General features: G+C 36.5%; 2 protein-coding genes across 3 annotated transcripts; one reads left to right on the top strand and one right to left on the bottom strand.

Moving 5' to 3' along the window:
- Positions 1-2,229: 2,229 nt before the first annotated feature.
- On the bottom strand, positions 2,230-4,150 carry LOC128030579 (40S ribosomal protein S9). Of its 2 annotated transcripts, none has more exons than XM_052618316.1 (5): positions 4,101-4,150; positions 3,551-3,663; positions 3,338-3,465; positions 2,984-3,165; positions 2,230-2,482 (listed from the first exon to the last, which is right to left on the bottom strand). In XM_052618316.1, the coding sequence occupies exons 2-5, from the start codon at positions 3,645-3,647 to the stop codon at positions 2,305-2,307; spliced, it is 585 nt and encodes a 194-aa protein (XP_052474276.1). In that variant the 5' UTR covers positions 3,648-3,663; positions 4,101-4,150; the 3' UTR covers positions 2,230-2,304. The 2 variants fall into 2 exon arrangements, with proteins under 2 accessions (XP_052474276.1, XP_052474274.1); XM_052618314.1 differs by having other exon boundaries at positions 2,984-3,170; positions 3,343-3,465; positions 4,101-4,147.
- Positions 4,151-5,353: 1,203 nt separating this feature from the next.
- LOC128030578 (RNA binding protein fox-1 homolog 1-like) lies at positions 5,354-17,923 on the top strand. The gene is made up of 12 exons (XM_052618313.1): positions 5,354-5,756; positions 9,247-9,477; positions 12,388-12,555; positions 13,216-13,269; positions 13,358-13,450; positions 13,528-13,585; positions 13,710-13,769; positions 13,909-14,056; positions 14,188-14,227; positions 15,913-15,983; positions 16,073-16,154; positions 16,264-17,923. Exons 1-12 carry the CDS (start codon positions 5,670-5,672, stop codon positions 16,306-16,308), a joined length of 1,137 nt encoding a protein of 378 aa, XP_052474273.1. The 5' UTR covers positions 5,354-5,669; the 3' UTR covers positions 16,309-17,923.
- Positions 17,924-26,325: the final 8,402 nt, after the last annotated feature.

Consider the following 26,325-nt stretch of genomic DNA (forward strand, 5'->3'; position numbering starts at 1 on the left):
GAAACTCATGTATTAAAATAAATTCAATGTAATTGTGATGATTTTGGCTCACATTTAACAAAAGTGCACCAATTCAACAACATCTCAACAAATTAGAATACTTCATAAGACCAATAAAAAAAATGTTTAGTGAATTGTTGGCCTTCTGGAAAGTATGTTCATTTACTGTACATGTACTCAGTACTTGGTAGGGGCTCCTTTTGCTTTAATTACTGCCACAATTTGGCGTGGCATGGACAAATGTCTATGGGACATTTTGGATTCAGAGAAGAAGATGATTTTTGTGGTTGTGTTTGTGAGCAGGGTAACAGATTGGATGAACAGCATTGTGAGTTCCCACCACCGCTGAGGGTAGGGATTTTAGCTGAAAATCTAAATTATTGGTGGTTAATTAAAACTATTTATTTACAGAAAACTATTGTAGCAAATCATAAGTGGTGTTATTTTAACTTTAAACACTTGTAAATGTAATTTTATGTCTTTTCAATAATTATGGCCTATATGGCTCCTCATACCAATTTAAATGATTTGAGGAATCTTGAAATCTCATAAACTGCCAGCTAAACTAACAATTAAATTGCAAATGTAAAAAAAAAGAGCTCCATAAATGTTGTTTCTTATACTTAAAATAGTGTTAAAAAGCTTTCTCTCTCTCTCTCAAGCATGTGCAGTTACAATAGGCACAAGTCAAAGGTTTCTATGGGAACCGGAGCTTCTAACAGCAGCTGCACAGAGCTGTTGAAAAACTTATACCAACTTATTTTTCCTTGAATTACAACTCGACTCATCTCTTTTTCTTCTCACATTGGGAATGACGTTGCCCTAATTTATCAGGAAGGTAATACTCCCTTAATTTTGGATGTCATCAGATCTCACTTCTTGCATTGTTTCATTGCAGTGAGAAGAATATTAACTAATAATTAATTTGTCACAGCCTCAATTTTAAACACGTGCTTCTCTTCTCTCCTATTATGATCTCAGTTCCGTACATGTTAGTTTTTTTTTTGGAAGCACTGTGATCTGAATTATCCTATCGATCCCAGTGCATGTTGGGAGAGCTGTTGCTGCTGAGCATCTGAAGGGTGAGGAGTGTTGCAGCGGGTGGTGGAGGATTTCATTGACAACTTCTCCTCACTGAGAATAATGCACAATAGGCCTTGATATTGTTACCGGATTTGTGCTTATTACAGTTTGACATTAAAACGAGCTTCAATTCAGTCTCTTTATGTGACTCTCTCCATCTTAAGAGAGCTATTAGGGTGCGAAGCCACTCATTCGATACCTTGGGAGTAACAAAGAAGATAGGCAGTGTAACAGGGCACCGACTAAAGGTCAGCAAATAGTAGTTACACACCAATGTTATCTTAATACATGTAATGAGTTATGTTAAAAAGGACATCTTTATTTTTTCTTCTTTATTTTGTGGGCTACACTGAGACGAGAGGTCAAACCAGTCCCTAAGATGCCTCCTAGATGAAAATCACATTTCTGAGGCCGAAGCACAAGACTTCCACACAATTCAAGATCCATTGAAGAGTGCAAGGGATAAAGATAATTTAACTAAAACTTTGTGTATTAAGGTAAATTTATACTAGCTTCAAGTATAGTCAAAAAGATACAAGAATTCAGATACTGTATATTATTTTAATGTAGTTTAGATTCAATAGCTGCTTATAGCGGATGTATCCCAGTGAAAGTGGGTTTATTCATTCAGTATTTCAGTTTGATTCATAGTGGGGGGTTAAATGATCTGACTGAACTTACCATCTACCTTATTTTTAATACACGTACAAGGCCCCTGTCTGTTGTGGTTTTAATTTAGGTGGCATTTAAGATTAAAATGGAATCATAAAACACAGATTTGCAGCAGAGATGGGTTTTAGCATTTACAGCACTTTGCTATGCTTCAAGTGGTTTACTTGTAGTAGATAAATCAAAATCTAATGCATTCACTGGAATTAGGTGTTAGAAATTTGTTTACCATATCCTACACAGGAGTGCACTTCACAATGTAACTTGATCACAAAGTAACAAGTGTTTTGCAACAAAACCTTTAGTCTAGTTTGGGTCCGTTATACAGCTTTAGAGTCTCTAAGATCATTCAGTCAATTTGCTAAAGTGATACTTCACTTTAGTCCATAAAATTAATGCAACATTTAATTTAAAATATTGAATGTACCTACTTATTTTATGAAAGCACGTAATAGTTTGACTCAAATGAAGACAAGATTATTTGGAACAAACCATTTTTATTGAAAACTTAAGGGAGCAGAGTGTCCCTCCACCCCTCTGAGAGGAATGAGTTTAATCCTCCTCTTCATCATCACCACCTCCACCACCACCCTGGGCCTTCTTGGCATTCTTTCGCTTTACTCTGCCAGGGCGGCCACCACCATACGGAGAGCGGAGAGAGAAGTCGATGTGCTTCTGGCTGTCCAGCCTCACCACAAAGGAGGGGATGTTCACAACCTGCTTACGCACCCTGCAGAACATAAATGAATCAATACTTTGGCAAATGTGCAAAGGTTACTAAAGGCTTCAAAGTTGATACTGCAGATCTCGAGGCCTCATTGACGAGGAATTCTTGACACCACTGACAGTCTGACAGTGTTTAGTTTAATCACAGGCCAAGAGAAGTGCAGTTTTGTTTCAGTACAATATCTGCCAAGTGCCCATATACATTACCTGGTGGACTGTTTTGTGCAATAAAGCCCCCCAGACATCAGCGGGAGCTGTGGTTTATGGGCTTATCTTTTACGAGCAAAGGTATACGGTTTAATCACCGAATTGACCTTGCAGAATATACCATTCCCCCTCACCCGGAGAGGTTTAAACATGGGCAGCTAATGAAAGAGGAAGAAAACCTCAATGCATGTTCAGAAAACCAGGATGGTAACCATCATACCAACCCACACGTACAGGAAAAAGACAGCTAACATGATTAAGTCCTGAACTATAAGGGCTTGAATAAATCAGCTCTTACCGGATGTGCCTCTGACGAATGAGCACACGAGCATGATGTATGCTTTTGGCCAGTCCAAGCTTGAAGACCTGAGTCTGCAGCCTCCTCTCCAAGAAGTCCTCCACTTTCAAGCCCAGAATGTAATCAAGCTTCATCTTGCCCTCATCCAGCACACCAATGCGCACCAGACGCCTGAGCAAAGCGTTACCTAGAAGTAAAAGTTGAACAGTTAGCAAAAAAAAAAAAGTGATAATTTCAGATATCAAATTTATAGTAATAAGATGGCCTCATTGACGAGGAATTCTTGGCAACACTGACAATCTGACTAGTACTCTTTTAAATCACTGGCCATTAAGTTTTAGGCAAGTCAGCTAGTTTACCCTCAAAGAGACGCTTCGGATCCTTCTCATCCAGAGTGAGAAGCTCTCTGGCAGCCTTGCGGATTTTGGCCAGAGTGAATTTCACCCGCCAGACTTCTCTCTTATTTCTGAGGCCATACTCGCCTGTGGAGAAAAAGAAATCCAGATTAAAAAAAAAGTTTTAATAATAATAATAATAATAGTCTGCAATTAATTTTTTTTTCCTTACCAATGAGTTTCAACTCCTGGTCGAGACGTGACTTCTCGAAGGGACGTCTTGGGGTGACATATGTCTTACTACAAACCCAGCTCCTGGCAACCGGCATGGCCACTTATTGACGCCTGGGAATCAATAAACATTTAATTATAGTTAATATAAACGGTTATTAAAACTGTAACACTCAGCCAGTTCACAACCATCATATCCTGCATTGGTAGTTACAAAACACTTTGACAAATTATTTTATTACGGGCCCAACCTCAGGTTATACAATTTAAATTCCAAGTAAAATAACAATTTAATAAATTCAACAATTCAAGGTAGAGATTCAATTAAATATGAAGAGCACGAGGTATCAATTCGTGACTAGGCCTGGACGCGCCTTGTGGAAGCACGTTGCGCTAAAGCTCGTCGCTCCACATAATATAACTTAACGTTACTTACGAGATACTGTGCGTATAAAACAACCCCTTACTATATTATATATTTCATAATGTTTAGGTGAACGGGTATTAGTCAGAAACAAGGACAGAAATACTGAAGATCATGCCGCCATTACCTGTCTGTATCAGGCTCGCCAAGAAAAGAGAACGTGCGTTCTTGCTTCCCGGATATTTATATGTGCTTTTTAAACTACATTACCCACAAAACTTTGCGAGTACGGTCAGATGTCTTCCGTTAACATCACGATTTATGAATTGTTTGCTTCCCCTGCTGGTCAAAATATGAATTTCTGTCAAAAATAATAATTACAACCGAAGAACTTGCGAAGGCTGCAATCGGAAATATCATATTTACGAGTTCTGTGCTCATGAATGACCGAACGAAGTCGTATTTACAAGTGTGAAACTTGTCTGCTGTGATGCTGAACTGTTGTGACAATGTCATGAATGATTTTAAGAATCTGTTGCATTTCTGTTATAATGAGGGGCCATATAGGCTTACGAAAGAGCTTAGAGAACAAATCTAAAGTCACTCACCTTTCACAGTTTGCTTTATGCAAAATAAATATTTTTGTTAGATTTCTCATGCGTTTTTTCCCTTCTCACAACACAAAAGATATAAACCCTTACCAAAAAGTAGTATACACTTCAAGTTTATTTTATTAAGTATACTTAAGTAAAAATCAAGTACATTTTTAAGTATACTTTATGTAGCAAGTAGGCTATACAAAATCATTGTTCTAGTAGTTTACTAGTAAGTGCACTGTTTCAATACTCCTTTGGACTAAATTGGCCCACTTTCTAGTATATATAAGTATACTTTAGGTATAACAGTAGCAAACTTTGAGTACACAACTAGTTTACCACTATGTTTGTAGTTTGCACTGCAATTATACTAAAAGTGAACTTAGGTATACTGATAGTTTACTAATTAAATGTGAAGTATAGTCTCAGTCAACTAATAGATTGTTATAGTATACTACTGCAAGTACAGGCTACTCATAAGTTTTCTTTAAGTGAACTTTACATCATACTACTACGTCCCAATTTAGGGTTGAATTTGTATATGTTTTTTATGTGAATATCTGAACAGGACATCCAAAGGAAGAACAGGGTGTCTGCTTTTAAACAAAAATATTTTATTCTAACATCATGCATTTTTAAAAAATACTTGTGGGTAAGTTTCATAAAAAAATTAATAAAATTTGGACTAAATTGTGAATTGCTGCATGACTATCAGGTTAATTTCTACTGCTGATACCAGCACAACTAAGAGGAAAGGGGACTATTTAAAGGAGTGTAACACAACTCTGAACATGTGTTTCTGTCCATCAAATATATCCACTGACACACACACACACACATGCGGTGTCCCAGAGAGATCTTTCAGTAGTACTGATCTCCTCTGCTCGGGACTTTGAACTCTTGAATAGGGTTTTATTTTTTTTATTCTCATTTTATCACCTAGAAGTTGTGACACCAGCCATTAGTGCAGCGCAGCCCACTCTTCTCTTTCCTTTTCTTTTTCATGCCCCTGGGTCTTTTTCCTCCTCTGTTTGGATTCTAAACTTTCTCAGTCTGGTGGTTCTTTCTTGATTCGAAAGCTCTCCTTCCCTTCTCTCTTTCCCCGGTTTCCCATCCCTTTTAGCTGTACCTTTTTTCTGTCCTTTTTCTGGTTATGCACCATGCTGTCCTCCCCTACAGTAATCCTTCAGCCCTACGGACTCCCTGTTTACCCCCAGACAGCCTCCTGCTACCCCAGCATTGTACAGGTAAACATGTCCCTTTATTCTCAATGTCTTCCTCTTCCACATTCTCTTTGTAGTTTGTTTGTTTAATTTGATTATTTTTTTATTTGTATTTAATTTTAACAACTTTTTCCTTTTGCAGTTTCTGTCACATATCTGGTAATATTTTTCATAAATCAACCAATCACTAGCAAGCAAAAGGCTTGTGTATGTCCTAAACTGTCATCCACCAGTGGGTTTGCAATGAGGACATTAAATTTGTTTCTCTCTGCCAGTGAAGGACGGAGTGTCCTTTTGTTAGTTATATTTGTCCCTGCAAGGTGGCTTACTGAAAACAGGTTCAGTGTATGTTTGTATGCCGCTGTGTGATTGTATGTTTGTGTGTGTCTGAGAGAGAAATTCCAGGACAGCTGATAAACAGTGTGCCTGCTATTTCTCTCTGTCACACTCATATTTTTAGTCTGTTCCTCTCGCTGCAAATTCCCTCTCACACACAGATATAGAAATATATAGAGTCTCAGGTTTCCCCTTGAGTTTATCTGAAGTGACAGATTATGTCATCTAAAGAGTAGGACTTGAAACAGAGGAATTTTCATAGTTGCTTCTGCTCCTTTAGTTGCTGTTCATCTGTTATACTTTGATTGAACCTTTTATGTTTGGGCTGAATTATGTGGTCATTTTGATAGCTATGTTTGCATTAGTGCAAAATTGTATAATTTGGTTGATTTATTTGTGTGTGCATGTCTGTTTATTGGTTGAATGATTAATAAATAGATATTCATTATTAAAATAACCCCCTAAATAAACCCTGTTAATGTTAATCTGAGGTTTATTGTGTCACCCAAAATGGTTTATTTTGCAATAATGACTGGCACAACCAATATTAATACATTTTAAATGACTAAAAAAAGAGACTGCAGAGTGAAATAATGTAAAGTGTTGGTTGGTTTATTCATTTTTTTAAATATATATATTTCTTTATATAATTTGTTTATTGTTAACTATTAAAAATGGTTTTCATTAATTTAAATAAAAATGTAAATAATTTAATTAACTAAAATAACATAACACTAAACCAAACTAATAATAATAATCTAAAAACAATAAAATAAATATTTATTTTAATATATTCTTTAAAATAATAATGACAACAAAATAACTAAAACTTAAATTAGGTTAAAAGAAAATGTTTAAATACAAAATGAAAAGCTAATTAAAAATGTAGATAAATACTATAATAGTTTACAAATAATATTACATTAAAACTGCCTTAATTGGATTAAACATCTGTTGATTAAAAAAATAAATAAATAATAATAAAACACCTACCTGGTTGCCAGGGCAAACAGCCAGTTATATTTTAGTAGTAGGCACAGTATGCCACAACTGGCCAACAGAATCAAGTATTTCAGAGAGCCTTGTAATATAGGAGTATAATCTACATAAGCAGTTCTTGTCATCAGCTCTGTGTGAGTGTTTGAATGATCCCGCAGCTGTCAGAGCACGCACCTGGCATCCTGCCTCTGATCTTTAACCCCAGACCTGACAGCTGAAGGGGGCAGTGTGTGTGTGTGTGTGTGTGTGAAGGGGAGGGAATCTCCTATCAGCCAATATACTAGAAAATACATTTTATCTGCTAGATAGAGGCTTTATTTAAATACTCTCACAGTCACAAAGAATCAGGATGGGAAACAGAACGGTTTACAAATCTCAAATGACACCTTTGCATGTTAGATAGCAAATTTTTTAAACAATTATCTCATGCTTGTTTATGATTAGTCTCCATTTCCTCTGTAGAAGAACATAGCAGGGTGTTGTTTATGGAAGTTATAACTGTATGTAAATATCTCACCAAGCGTGTATTCTTGTTGAATAAATTCTCTGAAGTCTGAAGTCTTCATTTTGATCTTTGACTTGATCTACAGCCAGCAGCAACGCCACACTAGGTGACATTTTGAGTCAGCAGTACTCAAATCACTGTAGTGTTTCCGTTCACACCTGACAACACCTGTTTACATTTCATAAACCTTTAACAGGGGTGTCAAGTAGCTTTCAGGGTTTTTTTTTCTTTTTTTTTTTAAAGGAATGAAGGAAAGATGCCATGCTCTTGTAAACAGTCAACTATGGTATATAACATCCCAATGCTGAAAAATAGCTATGATGAGAAAGAAACCATGTTGTAATATGAAACTTTTGTTTCTGCTAAAGGAATCTAAGCTTGGTGGTGATATCCAATCAAAGCTGTGTCTCTCAGTGTCATAGTTTATCAGTGAAGTCTAAATTTACCCTTATCTGACAAACAGCTGATAAACACATAAAAAGTGTGTTTGTGTGTGTGTGTGTGTGTGTGTGTGTGTGTGTGTGTGTGTGTGAAGAGCTTCATACTGGTTTAATTATTTTGCCCATAATTTTATGCATTTTATTATATTATATGTTGAACAGACTCAGAAATGAAACCAGTCTATTAACCAAAGCTTGACAATATCAATATAATTTGACATGTACGCATAAAATTGCATCTGAGTGAATTGAATATCTCCAGTTTTCTTTGTTTGAAGAACTCAGAGTGAACAGTTACTTGAGTGATCTAACCTCTTTCACCTGATCTATTTCATGCACACTGTAAACACTTCAGTATAGTCACAGAAATCTGGTTGGTCTGGTTTAAATAAATAAAATAAATAAATCAAAATGCTTTCACCTGAACATGAATAGGAGCAGAGTTTTACAGAGCAGTTGAGTTATTAGTATGTAAGAATAAACTTTTATCCAAACAGTTGTGTGTCTGTTTAGTGTCTTAGAGTAGGAGGGTGAAACAGGTTGATGACTGACATGAACAAATGAACACAGCTGGTGTAAAGTTCCCCTTTGAGACAGGTTTGGTTCTCTGTGATTGGTGGGCGCGAGGACTTATGGTGGGGTGGGCGGGTGAAAGCTTTCCATTAAAGCATGCGTCAGTTGTTGGTGAGTATTGGGTCGCCTGTGGAATGCGCTGAAGGGGTGAGATGTCTGATTTATACTCCTGATTTTGAATAGGCTATATGTTGTATCTTTGTCAGGACCTCTATGTGATGTCAGAATTGGTTTATCTGTGTTTTTTTTAGTGTCTTTGATTTGCAAACAAAATAGTAAGAGTATGTCGGCTTCTTTATAGCTGGTAAATTCAAGTCAGTTTTATCTGATAAAAAAAAAAAAAGTGGATTGCATATTTTAACAAACTGAAGGAGGTATGAATTTGTTGGAAATGCTTTTTGTGTCTGTTTCATTGGGAGAATTTCCGGAAACTGATTTTGTAAAAAGATGATCAGTTGCTGATTATAAGTATGAAGTATAATCAAACAGGCTTTTTTAACAGACTTAAAAAATCACACTGAAAAGAAGAAGTTAAAACTGGTAAAATGTTTTTGATCTGTTAAAGTAATGGAAAAACATATGCTACCATGACTAATTGATCAAATCATATTTTTTTCTTGTAATAAACAGTTCTAAACAGTGCTTCTCTGTCTCATTTTAGGGTGCCGCTGCCCAAGAGGCGGGGCAAGGCAATGGTGACCCTTCACTTCCTCAGGTCTATGCCCCACCTCCTTCATATCCTCCACCTGGACAAGGACCACATACTGTCCGGCTGCCACCCCTCGATTTCAGCGCTGCTCACCCAAACTCTGAATATTCAGATCATCATCAGTTGAGAGTCTACCAGGGCCCTCAGCTTGATGGGACGGAGTCCATAACAACCAATAACACGGTAAGAACAATTAACAAATGACTGAATTCGGATGACAAAGGGTGTTTTATACATTAGTTTTTCTTACACATCAGTTAACAGTGGGGAGCATCTAAAGTACATGTACGGTACTTTATTCAACAAGTAAATAATAAACTGAACTAACATAACTCAAGCACAAACATTTAAGTAATCAAATTTACCTCAAAACATAGCAGGAACAATATGCCTATGAAAAATTAAGATTTTGGGAAACAATGTCCCACTGCTGTGAATTTAGTACAATCAGCGTATATTAATTTCAAATGTTTTTTCATTAGAGGAATGTCAGGAATATATATAGGCTGATGATATATAATCCCATGCTTTTGTCCTCTGGGATCCTCTGTCTGAGCTAAAAATATCTTTATGTCCATTACACAAATCCTAGTATAGTAATTCAACTCGCTCAGGGCACCAGAAGAATATTTAGGCTTATCATGGAAGAAAAACTCTTTTCAAATATGGATTAGTTTGTAGTAATCTTATATGCGTATATAAAAATAAATTTAGTGATGTGTCTGAATATTAAGTTGCAGGGAAATAATTCATTGTACTCTACATTTACTTTTAAACTGAATCACATTCTGTTTTTTTATTTTATTCTCTATAATTTTTTTTTTCTATCTGATCAAATGAGAATGATAAAACTTGTCCTTGGCATTAAAAAGTTTGAACATCCCTGATATATGACCCTGGATTACAAAACCAGTCTTAAGTGTCATTTTTTCATACTATATCTTTAAGTTCTTTAATATTTATGACCAAGCGGGTACAGTAATTACAGAAGGCCATTTTAAGTTACAACAAAGGCTTGTGCCAAAGGGAATTGTGGGAAGGATTGTGAATAATTTTTCAACATGAAAGAGTTTTTTTTTTTTTTTTCACTGAAAAGGTTCATGCAATGAGTTCTCTCTTTCTCTGTCACACCATCTTCTGTCCACATTGCTTATATCACTAGAGAGCACCAGATATTGGGACTATGAGACGTCGCCGTGGAGGGAGGGGTCAAGGGGGGGAGTCGGACGGGATGACCCCTCCCCCCTCATCTATGTTTTCCAGGTCCAGTCAGAAAAGCACTCTGCATCGTGACGTGATATCATCACATACCTTCCCATCACACCTTTCCCCTCCTATCTGCCACTTCTCCCAAAAACCCTCCCTGGCCTGTGTCTCTGGATGAATGTAATGATGATGATGATGGTGTTTCAGCAGTGTGTCACCTGCTGTGGTAGTCATTACAGCTAGCAATCAGCCCGGCCAGCTCAGACTTAACCATAACCATGAACTGTTTGCGTGTGGATGTGTCTGTGTGTCTACATGTGTTTCCTTTCCTACCTCTTTCTTCCTTATTAATACAAAGTTCTGTCTCAGTTCCAAAAATAGTATACATTGTTGCAAGTTGACCTTTAAAGTTATACAGCAAAATTCATTGGCTGCTTTGAATTCCCCTGTGTTTAGCGCTTCTGTCTTTCACTTTCTGTTTTGGGGTTCACTCGGTTCGAGACCCTTCCTAACCTTCTTGATCGTATTAGGATTATCAAATCTCATCATTTCTCTTTTTTGCTTCTTTATTGTCTTTTATCTCTAAATGCTGATTCATTTTTTTTTTGTACAATGCAGTGGAAATGAATTTTAATAGATACAATATAATGACTGAAGAATTATGCAACTTCTGCTGAAATGGAGAGAAAATTAGAAGATTAATACAATTTAGAAAAGTGTTAACCAAGAGGGACATCTGGGATGATGGTAAAAAAATTTGTAAAAATGAAAACTGTAGAAATAAAGGAAGGGAACATGATGAACCGAATGCACCCCTTTTTTTTCTGCTCATGCAGATTAGCACTGTTTTGTTGCCCTTTACCCTTATGGATGAGTTAAAGCAGAGGTGATATTGCCTTACTGCTTCAACTTTTTCCATCCTTATGAAATAGATAAAGAATTGGCCATTTGTCTGTCCTTCTTTCTTGTTCTAATGACCATTCTTATCATTTGCATAACATTTTCCCCACTGCTTTTAAATTCATGTCACACGATTCGTTGTGCTATCACAATTCCTTTTTTTTTTTGTTACTTAAATTTCTTTTTGACCTTTTCACCATTTTCCCTTCCAATTGTCACGCTCTGCTTGGCTACTCTTTTTCTTCTACTTATTTCTCTTTTTGAAAAATGTAATACACCTTTTTTGACTTCTTAATCCATTTTTTAATAGTAACAGTTTTGTGACATTTGGTGAGGTGGGCTGTGCAGACATACGAACTGGCATCGTGATGCATTGTGGGATAGTGGATGCTTTGGGTTTGAAGCACAAATACTCCTATGTATTGATCTGCATGGGGGCATTTTATTCACAGTCATGTACAATCAGTGCAATAGGAAATGCTGTGTAACAATGCAATACATAGACAACATTTCAGTTGCAGCGCTCATAAAATTACACATTGTTAAGTATGCTAGTAATATTTAACGTTTTTCAGCTGCTGAATTAGTGACTTCACTGTTAAAATTTGATTGTGCTCTAAGGAAATTGTGTTTTTTATGTCTATATCTAACAGGCATGTATAGACAGTTCACTAAAATGGGAATTTGTCACATTTCCTCACTTTTGCTTGAGAGGAATCACTGGATGAGGAATGCTCCTTTGCGTTTTGTTGTGGTCACTTTATAAAAACAGTTTTTCTCCCAGTAAAATGTTAGATTTCAATAAGTTTGACAAGCAATCTTACAACAGATAAGCAGTAGTTATAAGGGTTTGATTTAATGCAATACATACTAATGTTTCTTCTGTTTTTCTATTCTTCTCTTTTACTTCCTCCTATTTCTTTCCGTCTGTTGCCTCCTTCTCCACATTTTCCTCCTCCCTATCTTTCATTCTTGTTTCCCTCATAGAATGATTCTTTAGTGCCTGTGACATCTGACCCACAGTCTCTCAGTGTTTCTGTGGCGTCTGGAAGTGGAACTGAGGAGGAAGGAGCTGGAAAGGCTCAACCCAAAAGGCTCCATGTTTCCAATATACCTTTTAGGTTTCGGGACCCAGACCTGAGGCAGATGTTTGGGGTGAGAGAGTCCGTGTTTGTCCCAAATGTCATGCATTACTCAATTGGCTTTTGTGGCATTTTTACTCAGCCTCATGTTTTACCCAAACTGTTAGGCTTTCTATTGCAGAACGCAAAAGAAGACATTTTTTAGGGATGTTTAAACTTTTTGGGTTGCACTTTATTTTACAGTACGTGTACTAACATGTACTTATAGTGTACTTACAATGTATTTATCTAAGCAAGTTCTGGTAACACAAGGTAATTACATGGGGTAGGGTTAGGTTTAGGGGTAGGTTCAGGGTTAGTACCTAGTTATTACATAGTTGTTTTTTTTTTTTTTGAACATTATATTTATTGAATTTTTTAACAAAAGTTATTACATAGTTATTGTAATTACTATAATAAGTACATAGTATGTACATGAGGAACAGGACTGTAAACTAAAGTGCTACCACTTTTTTATACAATTAAAGTCAGTGGGGCCCAAAACAACACTGGAACCATCTGACTTTCAGTTTATGGACAAAAAAGATTTTTACATTTCACAGAATAAAGTCAGTCATACAGGTTTGACACAACATAAGGGTGACTAAAAGATTTTTGTGTGAATTATCCCTTCATATAAACTCATTCTCTCACCTGTCAATTGTTTAGTCAATATCTGTCTTTCATCTCTCAGCAATTTGGCAAGGTTCTAGACGTGGAGATCATCTTTAATGAGCGAGGCTCAAAGGTCAGTAGATTCCCGCGGGTTTGTGAGTTAGTTGCTTCTTTATTTGAGTTTCAACTCAAATTCAATTTGATTTCAATCCTTTCTTTAGGGTTTTGGATTTGTGACATTTGAGAGTGCAGTGGAAGCAGATCAAGCGAGAGAGAAGCTCAACGGAACGATTGTCGAGGGAAGGAAGATTGAGGTATGAGGGTGATAAGTTTCTGTGTTGGGAGAATGGACAACTGAACAACTGAACAACTAAATGACTCTACTTCTCAGGTGAACAACGCCACAGCAAGGGTGGTAACAAAAAAACCTCAGACGCCGTTAGTGAACGGTGAGCTTCCTTCATAATATTCTGGCAAAAATGTTATGCTTTAAAGTTGTTACTCCATTTTCAGTATGAAAATAAAGGGTTTGTAAAATTCAACTCCAATTCAACTATATGTCAACTCCTGCAGCTTCTGGGTGGAAAATCAATCCAGTAATGGGAGCCATGTACGCCCCTGAACTTTACACAGGTATTTTTAATCTTGACTTTTTTTTTTCATTTTTGAGTAAAAAATATAAAAGCTAGCAGAAATGTCCTATCATAGACAGACTGTAGTACATGTAATTTGTTATTTAGCTATCTAAATGTCACTTTGTTTGGATTAATAGTTGCCAGCTTTCCTTATCCTGTTCCCACACCGACCTTGGCCTACAGAGGCTCTGCCCTCCGTGGACGTGGTCGGGCAGTTTACAATACAATCCGCTCAGCAGCAGCCGCAGCCGCAGCCACGCCAGCTGCAGTACAAGCCTACCCAGGGTCAGTACTACACTTAGCTTTTACACTATATTATTTGTTAAAAAGACAAATTAAACCTTTTCTTTGCACCTATGTTATTGTATAATTTTATGCCGTTTTGTAATTTACTGCAATTTTTTTGTCTCCTTCAGAGTGGTGTATCAAGATGGATTGTATGGTGCTGAGGTCTATGTAAGTTACCAGTGAACGTTACCAGTACTTTCTTTTAGTGTTTCGATAGAAATTTGATTGCTTAAACCCAAACCGGAAGATGAGTTATGAATTGTTTTGTGGTTAAATGTGTGGGCTTGTACAGGACTGACATTTCATACACTGCCAGGATCTTGTCATGCACTGTTGTCAACAATAGGCTTCTGCTACAAATAACTCTAAATTAATTGTCCAATGAGTGGGTGTTTTACTGACCTTTTAATCAGCCAATATTTTCTTTTATTATCAAGCTTTTTATTATCAGTTTCTCCCAATTCATATCCCACCATTATTTTTCATCCCTCTTAAAGCTGCAGTAGGGAACTTTTGATGCTCTAGCGGTTAATAAACAGAACTGCTTGCGTCTTGCGGAAGAACATCGTAGCCGGAACTACTTCTCTCTGTTTATGTCTATGAAGAATCACAAAGGTACTGGGTTACTCCGCCGCGGTACCCCGAAGCAATCTAAAATAGTCTGAATATAAACACTTATTATAGGTGCACCCTAGTGATTCAGGACAAGCCAAAAACACGGTTTGGAAAATGTATTCATGGTGTACTATCTTATTATGTTCATTTTTCTACATTTTGAACACAGACAAAGTTACGGACTGCAGCTCTGATTGGTTGTTTTTTACCGGGAGCGGATGGCTTTCTGCAAATGGCAATAGGACCACTGGGAGGAGCCAGAGGAGCTTGATTTTTTTCACAGATTATCTGTCTCATATTCTACTGTCAGGACATAATGACAGGTTTAATAAATATGTAAAAAATATTTTTTCACAAAAGTTCCCTACAGCACCTTTAATTAATGGTTTGAACAGATGTTTCATATGGCGGGACAAAACCCCAAGAATTAGTCTTGAAAAATTAGCTTTAGATTGTAATCAGGGAGGATTGAAATGACCAAATTTCTAACTTTACTGTTGGGCAGCACATTCCAGATATCTTGCCCAGATGTTTGAAAGTGACCCCCTACCTTCACGGCTCAAACAGAACTATTTGAATTAAAGGATTATGTTCCCTTGGACATGCTTTATAAATGGGATGAGAAATTGATTTAAATGGTAGCCAACAATACTATGATCATTCATTCAATTCAAATGTGGGAAAGGTTGCAAAAGACATTTGGACAGAAAGAGTTTCTTTCACCATGAGACACCAATGTGGGGCAACAGATTGCTTCCAAAATGTTAAAGAGTTAAACCCAAGTTTAAGTTTAACACAGCTAGAGCAATTAGTTTATTCGAGCCGACCAATTTATATAATAATCTCTGATATTACTCTCATGTTATTCCTATAAATCTGTGATTAAACATAGTTAATACTTGTATACCTTTAGAAAAACTACATACTGATTAAGAAATAAAAGTAAACCATTTTACAGAGTTTGGCAACCCTTACTTGTTTATATGGCAAATAAACCAATAGACCAGATTTTCTCCCAACTAAAATATTACAGATGAATATTTGAATGAATTTTTTTTCTTTCCTGTTAATTATTTAATAATTTTATTTCTTTCTTAAATCTATTGTATTTTTCATTTGTCTAGTTCTGTTGTGCCTTGTTTTGTCCTGTATTGTGTGATATATAAGTTAAAAAAATGAAAACGAGTTTTCTGAATGAATAAAAATGTAATACAATACTTAAGCCATCCTGTCTTTAGGGAGGATATCCAGCCACATATCGAGTGGCCCAGTCCACCTCAGCAGCTGCAACAGCCACATTCAGTGATGGGTAAGAACCTTAATCTATCAATCAATCTATCCATCCATAAACTCAATCAATTAATCTATCTATGAATTAATTTATGTATTTATATTAAGATATGGAAGAGTCTATGCCACAGCAACAGACCCCTACCATCACTCACTGGGACCTACCACCACTTATGGAGTTGGAACAGTGGTAAGTTACAATGTGAAATACCACACATGGCAAGTCAGCTGTAATTAAACACTTTCTTGAAAGACTGATATAATTGAATGTCTGATTTATTTTATTTCTTTACAATCAGGCAAGTTTGTATCGTGGAGGCTACAACCGCTTTACTCCATACTGAATGAAAACAGCTCGCCTCTGACAAATGAAGAGACTTCAGCTGCTATCTGCTGCTGAGGAACCATTTGATCTTGAGATTGTTAAAATATTAAAATATTAAAATGCTGAAAATGTAATTAATTATATTTAAGGACATTTATTTAATTCTTAATTTAAGAAAATAACCCACCCGGAAAAAAGAAAAGTACATACTTATCAGACAGCGTCTATTCATGGTGCTGTTATGTACAGTTCATACTTTCATAATAGTGGCGTGGTATGGAAGTTATCATATAGAAGTTATTAAAAGATATCATATAGTTATCAAGCCTCACAAGTAGATGATAGGCCTCACAAAGAGTGCAAAAACACAAATTGTATTACAACCTCTGGATTTGTTGCACTGTTTAAGGATGATTAACAGTAGACAAAGACAGATACCCCTAGTTGAACTTCCCTTTGACTGAGAAATAAAAAAAATCTGAACCTGTCTAGTATGTATAGGATTGTGTGCATGTTGGAGTGTCTTTGGAGTGTTTGAGTGCGTGTAATTTTTCTGCTGTCAAAAGCAATACTGTGAGATACAGAAATGTCAGTGGGGTAATATGTTCTCTTTCAGTGTAATCTACCTCTGATCTAAACATCTCTTTATTCTAATGTAATCTATTAATCAGCTTTCTTAGGTGTTTTTTTTTTTTTTTTTTTTTTCTGGTACTTTCCTCTGATTCTCTCCTATCATTTCATGTTGTTCAGTATTTGTGGTCCACTCGTAATTTTTCTTTCTGTTTCTCTTTTGTCATTCAAATACTATTTTTGCTTCAGAAATACTACTACTGTATTCTTATTCTGTCTTTATTTTTATTTATCTTTTGCCACTTTAACTTCTTTCTTTCTTTCTTTTCTTACTTCCTTTCTTTGTTTTTTCTTCATTCCTTTTTTCTTTCTTTCTTAATTTTTCTTTGTTGCCTGCTTTGTTTTTTCTACTATTAAACTTTCTCTTTTAGTGCCTAGAATCTCCTTTGCACTTTGATAGTAATTTCGCACCCCCTTTTAATATTTCCTGCTTTATTTGTTAGTTTTTTTTCTCTCACTGTCTGTTTTGTTCTTGTTTCCATTTCTTTTTTCCATTTCTATTTCATTCCTTCTCTGGGCTGATTTAACTGTGCTTTCACTCTGATTCTGTTCTCTCAATGTGCCAACAAGGCTTATTTTTTCTTTTAGCTTATTTCCAACTAATTTTGCCCCTTGGGTGCTTTTCATTTTCTGTCTGCTTTCTTTTGACCTCTCTGTTCTTCTTTTTGTGTAGCCTATTTAACTTGGTATGCTTAAGATTTCCCTGCATTTATTGTAGTGTTCTTTGTAGAGTTTATTAGTTAAGTTATCATTTTATTCTTTTTTTCCCCTCTTTTTACCAGACAGCTTAATTATTTTATCTTATAGCTATTACAGGACCCCATGATGTCATTGCTGTATCGTGTTTTTTTTTTTTTTTTAAATTTACTAAAGTGTAGGCCACTCTGTGGCTGAATTGTACATTAAAGCAGTTTAATTATGTTTCTGTCTGATCACTGAAGAATATTAGTCATTGCAATATGTTAATTTTTAAAGAACAATAAATAACACTTTTTTTGAGAAAGTGAAGTCTAAAAAAATTTTTCATTATATTTCTGGTATTTCAAATATGTAGGCTAATGCCACACCTGTCTTACACATATCAAACAGGACTTTTCCACACACCTTCTCAGTTATTAAATCTTTTAAAATATTTATTTTATTTAGCTTAAAGCATTCATTTCGTCAGATGACATTGTAGTTATAAACCAAAACAGCAACATGGAACTGGATTTTCAAAAAAGCACCTACTCAGATTGTATGTGATTTCAGACACAGCCGAAGATATTAAAAGCAGGTGTTCTGAAGTATTTGGTGTCTGAGACACTCAGTGATTCAGAATAGATTTTAATGAAATCAATATTCATGTGTTTCCTGTTTGAACGACAAAAGATATTGGTGCATATGCTCCCTGCATCATAGAAACTGATTTCAACAAGGTTCTTATGTTTCATTTTCGAAATAAACTATAACTAGTAATAACTAGATATTAATAAGGTGAATTGCTTCTGTTTCTTTCTCACACTCACCCCAAAATGTCTGGATTATGTTTGGTGAGGAGTTATGAAATTTAGTGAAAGGCTAGATTGCTTCACAGCAGCAACATATGCACAGTACAGCCAGAGATTATATTAATTGAAAAATGAGATTAAGATTGAAAAATGATGCCGGGATGATGCAGGGATGTATTCCCAAGGTAGAAATACAGCAAGGCACTTCTTAATCAAATGTATGCTTCACTTCCAGTATCCTTAGCTGCCTTTAAAATGCCACAATCCTGTGTTAATTAAATATTTGCTTAGTTATGACCAAAGATCTCTCTGTTTTGGTTTTAGATCATAAACATGTTATGCTGCTTTAGTAATCTGTTTGAAAATATATCATGAAGCACCATCATGTGCAAACGCTGTCTGCAAAGTCATTGTCTGCTAAGGCAGCGAGGCATCAAGTCAGCCACCTAAGCTTTCAGACACAGCCATTATTGTGATTTACCAAGGGCCACAGTTCTACAATGGGATAAATTATAATAGTCAATTTGGACCATGTGTGCCTTGATAACCAATCACATCACGGCCTTGACATCATTGATTTTCTGTCAGAGTTGTGGTGCAAGATTACTGAAGAAGATTTCATTGCATATTACTTAAAGCTAGAGACCTGCTCAGCATTGAGCAATAGAATGAGATGCTTAAATGCTTTAAGTACGCAACATAGCATTTATGTCGTAAATGTTTCCAGCCCTGCAGGCACAGCATGAAAATACTAGAATACATTATACATTAAAAATATTTATATTTACCATTTTTACATTAATGCAATAAATTTAATGACGGGAAGTCTTGGCCTATTACTTAGAGATTTGGACTTGTAGTCCAAAGGTTGTGAATTGGTTGTGCCGGCAAGAATTGTAGGTGGTTGAAGTGAATGTAAAGCGCTCTCTTCACCTTCAATACCCCAACTAAGGTGCCCTTGAGCAAGGCATTGAACCCCCAACTGCTCCGTGGGTGCCGCAGCATATGTGGCATACCCACTGCTCCGGGTGTGTGTTTACTGCTGTGTAGAGTTGGGGTACTCGAACTTGGACTCGGACTCGAGTCCGGACTCGAGTCCAATTTTGAATGAACTCGGACTTGTCACGCACTCGGGTGAATTTGTACTCGGACTTGACACGGACTTGAACATTTTGGACTCGGAAAATATTCCGAGTACAGTCGAGTCCACGTCATGTAAAACCAGCATAAAATTGAAATGATAAATTAATGAATGTCTCCCCTTCTGTCATTTTACTGCACCACACCGGCAGGCAGAAGTCTCATGCTTGCAGACGAAACACACGCACCACTCACTGGATATCAGTGTGGATTAGTGATGGGAAGTTCGATTCTTTTCCGCGAACCGGTTCTTTCGGACGGTTTGATTCAATAAACCGGTTGAAAAAAAACAGTTCACCGGATACATAATCCATTGCGATGTATTTGTTATTAAATGAACTTACGTTTCGTCAGATTGCCCTTCATTAAAGCCCTCGGTTTACCCGCACTCATTACATTAGCACAAAATCAGTTCAGAATCAATCACCAAAAGAATCAGTTCGGTTCAGACGCGCTGTGAGTCAGTCGGCTTCATGCTGAATCACGAATGCGCAGTATCATCAGCTCCTCGGTTCTCGAATCGGACGCGTCCGAAAGAAACGGTTTTCGGTTCAGTTTACTGATGATCTGAAAACTGATACAACCGGTTCTTGACTCGAGAACGAGAATCGCTCAAAACCCGGGTAGGAAAATCTGACAGGGTAGGATAAAATGTCAGGACACCGGCACATGCTGCAGTTCAGTATCATCAGCTGCTCTACTCGTGTTCATGTTCTGTTTACTACAAACTCAGTTTGTGAATCTGTCATCATTAACTATAAATACAGTACAGATATTTCATAAATCATCCCTTATTCATATTAAACATGGAGTCTTTAGAGTCTTAATTATTGTCCAACTTCCCTGAAAACCCCTTTGGCCCATACATAATCTACAATATACAGATTTGAAACATGTTGCCCCTATCCTAAAAAAAAAAACGTATATATATATATATATATATATATATATATATATATATATAGATATAGTTTTATCACACTTTCCGATGTTTAACAAAATACTTGAAAAATTACACGCATGCGCAGTATCATCAGTTCATCGGTTCTCAAATCGGACGCCTCCGAAAGAAACGGTTTTCGGTTCAGTGTACTGGTGATCCGAAAACCGATGCAACCGAGTACCAAAGACAGCAGCAGCAACCAACAGATGCTGCACAGCTCAGCATTGCAGGATTTGCAAGACCAGAACTGACCAAACAAGCAATGCAACTTTATGATGCAAGTTCTCCAAGACAACAAGAAATTCATAATGTCATCATTAAGGATCTCCTCATTGGCTGCACTTTACCTCTGTCAAATGTGGGGGAGAGGCATTAAATAACTGAAATGTCATCTTTAACTGGAGGACAATATAGTGTGATACAATAATAAAATAGGTTCATTTGTATTTTCATGCACTTGTAATACAATAAAACCTTTGAAACCTTTTTTGATAGGAAACTAGTTCTGTTGACATAAAATAAAAATGTTCAATGGCAATGACTAGATGTAACAGTGGTATTTTTTTATTATTACATTTTTATATTGCCATTGGTTTAATGGGTTGAAAGGTTAAAATATTAATAGAATGTAAAAATGTACAATACCAATTTATAATCTTTTTTAATTTAATTACTTTCTGGACTCGGGCGGACTCGACTCGGACTCGGCCTTTAAGAACTCGGACTTGAGTCCAACTCGACCCCTTCTGGACTCGGACTTGGACTCGATGTTTGTGGACTTGGTCTTGACTCGTACTCGACAAAGGTGGACTCGGACCCAACTCTACTGCTGTGTGTGTGCACTTTGGATGGGTAAAATGCAGAGCACGAATTCCAAGTATGGGCTAACATACTTGGCTGTGTGTCACGTAGGGCTGGGCGATCAAGTTAATTTATTGGCCAATAGCGCTTAGCACCGCCTCGAGCATACATATGTATGCTCATATATGTGTGCTGCGGCTATTTCATAAGATTTTAACAATGGGTTTGCTGGAACCACAAGCAGTTCTGTCTTCGCAAGTTTGAGTTGAAGGTGATGTTCCTTCAATACCAGGGCTGAGGTGCCCTTGAGCAAGGCATTGAACCCCATACTGCACCGTGGGTACTGCAGCATATTTGGCTGCCCACTGCTCCGGGTGTGTGTTTACTGCTGTGTGTGTGCACTTTGGATGGGTTAAATGCAGAGCACAAATTCCAAGTATGGGTCACCGTACTTGGCTATATATGTGACATGTAGGGCTGGGCGATCAAGTCAATTTATTGGCCAATAGCGCTTAGCACCTCCTCGAGCATACGTATGTATGCTCATATATGTGCTGCGGCTATTTCATAAGATTTTAACAATGGATTTGCAAGCAGTTCTGTCTTCGCAAGTTTGAATTGAAGATGATGGTCCTTCATCCAGCCAGAAATGTCTGTTAGACAAGCTGAGTTGCGAGCAGCTATCTTTAGATGATCAGGATTGAATGAGAGGTAGAGTTGAGTGTCATCAGCATAGCAGTGGTATGAAAAGCCATGCTTCTGAATGACAGAACATAATGATGTCCTGTAGACAGAGAAGAGAAGTATTCCACTAACTGAGCCCTGAGGCACCCCAGTAGTTAGATGTTGCGACTTGGACACCTCACCTCTCAGAGATACTTTGAAGAACCTATCTGATAAGTAAGACTCAAACCACTGTAGTGCAGTTCCTTAAGAGATTGTTAATGTTTCTTTTTTTCTCTTTGTGTTCATCTTTCTTTCTATTTAACAGCATGCTTACACAGCAAGATGTAATGGTATGTTGGTCACAATAAACATTCAAGGTCTTAAAAGATAAAAGATTTTAGCAAGGGTTTTATTGATGGTATTATGGCAAATATAATGTTTGGTTTAGATTAACAGAAGTGCCCAATTAGGTTTGTTGTCCGAGTAAACAATAACAATCTCTGTTTTTCATTTCAGATCCTGCTTTGGACCTGCCCAGAACTATAGGTGAGATCAGATAAATGAGATTGTGCAGCATTCTTTCGAAGCCAATTTTTTACTTACAATGTAATGGATTTATGAGTAGCCAGAGTCTCTTGACTGTTGTTTTTTTTTTTTTTTTGTAAATGTTTTGTTACGTTTAAATACTTGCATTCTTACTGCTTCAGGAAACCCAGTCTGAGTCATTGTAAGACAACACTGATTATGCGGTTAGGTATCATACTCGTGCTGAGATATTCATATTATTGCACTATTATCTCATTAGTCATTATTCAAATATCTGTACTTTTTGCTTGATACAAAAGAGTATTACTTATTGAATAATTAGAGGACGTTGCTTTTGTGAGTTGTTTTTCAATGCTTCAGATATTTTAAGTTGCTTAACAGGATCTGAAAATTAGATGTGTTTGCACAGGTGCGAGTGGAATGAGGGGAAAACAGTGCTTAAAAATCTCAATAATAATTACAATAACATGCTATACTGTTTTTTTTTTTTTTTACAATGTTTCTGTTTTTGCTACTGATTTAATATGTATATGTATGTGAATATTTACTTTTTACCTGTTTTTCACTTGCTTAGAGTTGTACGTTTTATGTTTAGTCTAAACCCTTGTTTTTATATCTCTTTAGCCCCATACAATGACACCACTGAGGAAACTGGTGAAAATCATGGCATTATGTATATCATTGGTATCATCATCATTATCATCATCAGTATCGCTGTGACTGTCATCTGTCTCCAAAGAAAGTGCCAATCTTCAGATCTTACTTTCAGGTAAAGGAAAAAGGGTTTTATCAATGCAGAGGTAATTTATCTTAGATAAGCCAGATTGTATGTACTGTGTGTTGGTTGATGTAAGTCATTGGTTCCCAAACATTTTCTGCCAGCCCCCCTTTTATGTTTTTCCCCACGGGATGTTTTAACATGATCACCTGCTCAGTTACCAATTCTGATTATTTTAATGCTGAACACAGTTGTGCTGCTTCATGTTTTTGAAGAAACAATTGTTTCATGATTCTCTTATGAATCTACCTGCACCCTCTAAGACATGACCTTGATTACAAAATAATATATATGATTTGAATGTGATTTACGTAGTACTACTTAACTTGCCTACTTGCCATCTTAACTTGTTCGGCTTCATTACCTATCTTTGTACTGGTGAATCTGAGGGTGGGATATGCCTAATGTCAGTCATATTTTCTTGTCTTTTTACCACACTGGAAGCAACGGCTGCACCGCAGGAGCTGAAGTTAACTGGACACAACAAAGTGAACATTTTGCAAACACAATTGTCTTTTGAGTCAGAGCGTTGGCGTTTGTCCGAAAAAGAACGTGCATCAGTTTACTGTCATGGATTTTTTTATGTCATGTGGTGCCACAACCACGAATAGAATCACTGGGTTCCATTTGCTTTTGTCATGTCGTGCTGCTCGTGTCTGGTGTAGACACGTTGTTTTGGAATTTGTGAATCTTAAGTATATTCATCATCTGCTTTACGTATTTACTGGTATTTTCAAGTAGGTACTGCGAGCCATGTTGAGGTATTTAAAATGTCAAAATATTTTGCGTTCAATTATTTACTTATAAGACAATGACTAGCGGGAAAATTACGCAGGGTAATCTTTATTACCCTGCAGAGGTTTCTTTTGCAAAATAATCTGCTGACTATAGACTATACCTCAGCCTTGCCGTGCCTCCCAGTTTGAGAACCACTGAAATAAAGAACAGAAATATTATAGCTGGATAACTTGCCCTGTTGGAAATTAGTTGAAGAGCATTGATTTACTGTATCTCCCATTCAATATATTATGTCCTCATTTCTGTTATTTTGAATGTTTTCAGGTACATACGGAAAGTAGTGCCAAAGGATGAAACCCCAACTGTCTTGGTCTCTGATGCTACCTGAACAAGACTTTTAATTATGATAACACTGAATTTTGCTCACTCTAAATATACTGGAAAAATGTTAACCTAAAAACATCTAAGTTAACTGGTTTTATTACAGAAATATTTCTTGAAAAAACCTTAAAGGCACAATATGTAAGATTTATTTATTTTTTAAATATCCAAAAACCACTAGAATGGTGTTATATATTTTATATATAGTATATTTTGCTGACTTTTGTACTTAAATTATCCCAAATGTTTAGAAGATTGTTTAAATCCAGAGAAATACGCTATGTTAACTAGTGACATAGACCTGTGTCCTTAGTGTCATTGTGTCTCCTCCCAAAGGAATCATACACCCCCGATTTTTGTTTTGTTTTGTAGAAAACATTGAAACACCAAAGACGCTTTAATATGTTATGTGTTTTATTAAAGAGGTGACAATCGCGCAAGTAGCATTATAACAGAACTTAAAATTTGATCTGATAAAACAGCGCTGCTTTACCCTATGTACACACGAGCAGAAGCGGTCGACTGTGACATAATAAAAGCTCCATTGCTTTCAAGCAATGCAGCCTCGTTTCTGCATGAGTCCCATCAGATTGCATCGGCTGTGGATGAAGACGACAACTCCCATGATTCCACACTCTATCATGGCATCATCAAACTAGCCTTTGTTTCTTTGTTTTGAAAACGCGCCAAAATAGACATTTATCAACAAAACTTAGTTTTATGGGTTAAATCAGGTAGAAAAAGCTTTTTAAAGGTATAGTTCACTCAAAAATAAAAATTTTATGTTTATCTGCTTATCCCCGGGGTATCCAAGACGTAGGTGACTTTGTTTCTTCAGTAGAACAAAAAAACAAACCGTTGGAGTCTGTCAATCATATAATGGAAGTGAATGGGAATCATAGCTTTTGGGAGTAAAAATACAAAACAAAACATAAATAAAACAAAATGAAACCTTTTGGCTCATGACGATACATTGATGTGTAAAGGCATTGAAAGGAATGAAATTATTTCATTATGAAATTAATTCCTGGTGAAGCCAATTAAACTCAGGTACTCACACAAAACAGATGCCATGCCACACGTAAAATCATAAAACAATAAAACTGATCTGGAGAAGAGCAATCTCTTCTGCTGAATCTTCGAAAAGAGCAAACTACAACTATTTCCTTGCTCATTTACGAAAGCCCTGCCTCTGCGTCTCTATGTACAGAAGTGGTTTGCCACGCAGCTACAATGTGATTCACAATTGCATTTTATTTTCTAAATTGGCTTCTAATTGTGTGACCCTGGGGCAACAAGAATCTAACAAGTCAAAAGGTCTTTATGTTTTTACATCTGATTTGAAGATTTCTTTGTTTCTGGTGTGGGTATAAAAGGGAAGTGACAAAGCATTACTTTGGGAAAAACTGTGATCAGAAAAAAACCCATGCAGTGTGTGAGAGTGTCTGAAGCTCTGCACCAGAACTCTCACTGTGGTTTGTCTCTCTGCTGCTCATTAAATAAAAAAATGTAATTGTGTTAAACACATTTTGAGTGTGCCCATAGAGCACACTGTAAAGTTGTTTGCACTACTTCATGTGCACATAAGCTTAAGTTTATTCTCTAAAATACCTGAGTGCTTTGCTATGCATTTTAGACTGTGTGTCTTAAATCAGGATAACTGTTACATGTGTGACTATGCTAAATTTGTTTTTCATTGCAGACTTATAAGTGCATTACTGCCGCCTAACTCTCAACTGGACCACTGACACCTAATTGAGATTGTAGAGTGTCACTGTCAACGGTTCATTTGAGAAATAGTTGGCGGTAATGCACTTATAAATCTGCGATCTGCTATAAAGCAAGAAGAAGACACGTCACGCACTGGCTGTTGAGAATGCTCTCAGTTCAGACATTGAGTGAATCAGAGCTAAAAAAACGATA

Source organism: Carassius gibelio, chromosome A16, assembly GCF_023724105.1.
Source record: "Carassius gibelio isolate Cgi1373 ecotype wild population from Czech Republic chromosome A16, carGib1.2-hapl.c, whole genome shotgun sequence".
Taxonomy (NCBI): domain Eukaryota; kingdom Metazoa; phylum Chordata; class Actinopteri; order Cypriniformes; family Cyprinidae; genus Carassius; species Carassius gibelio.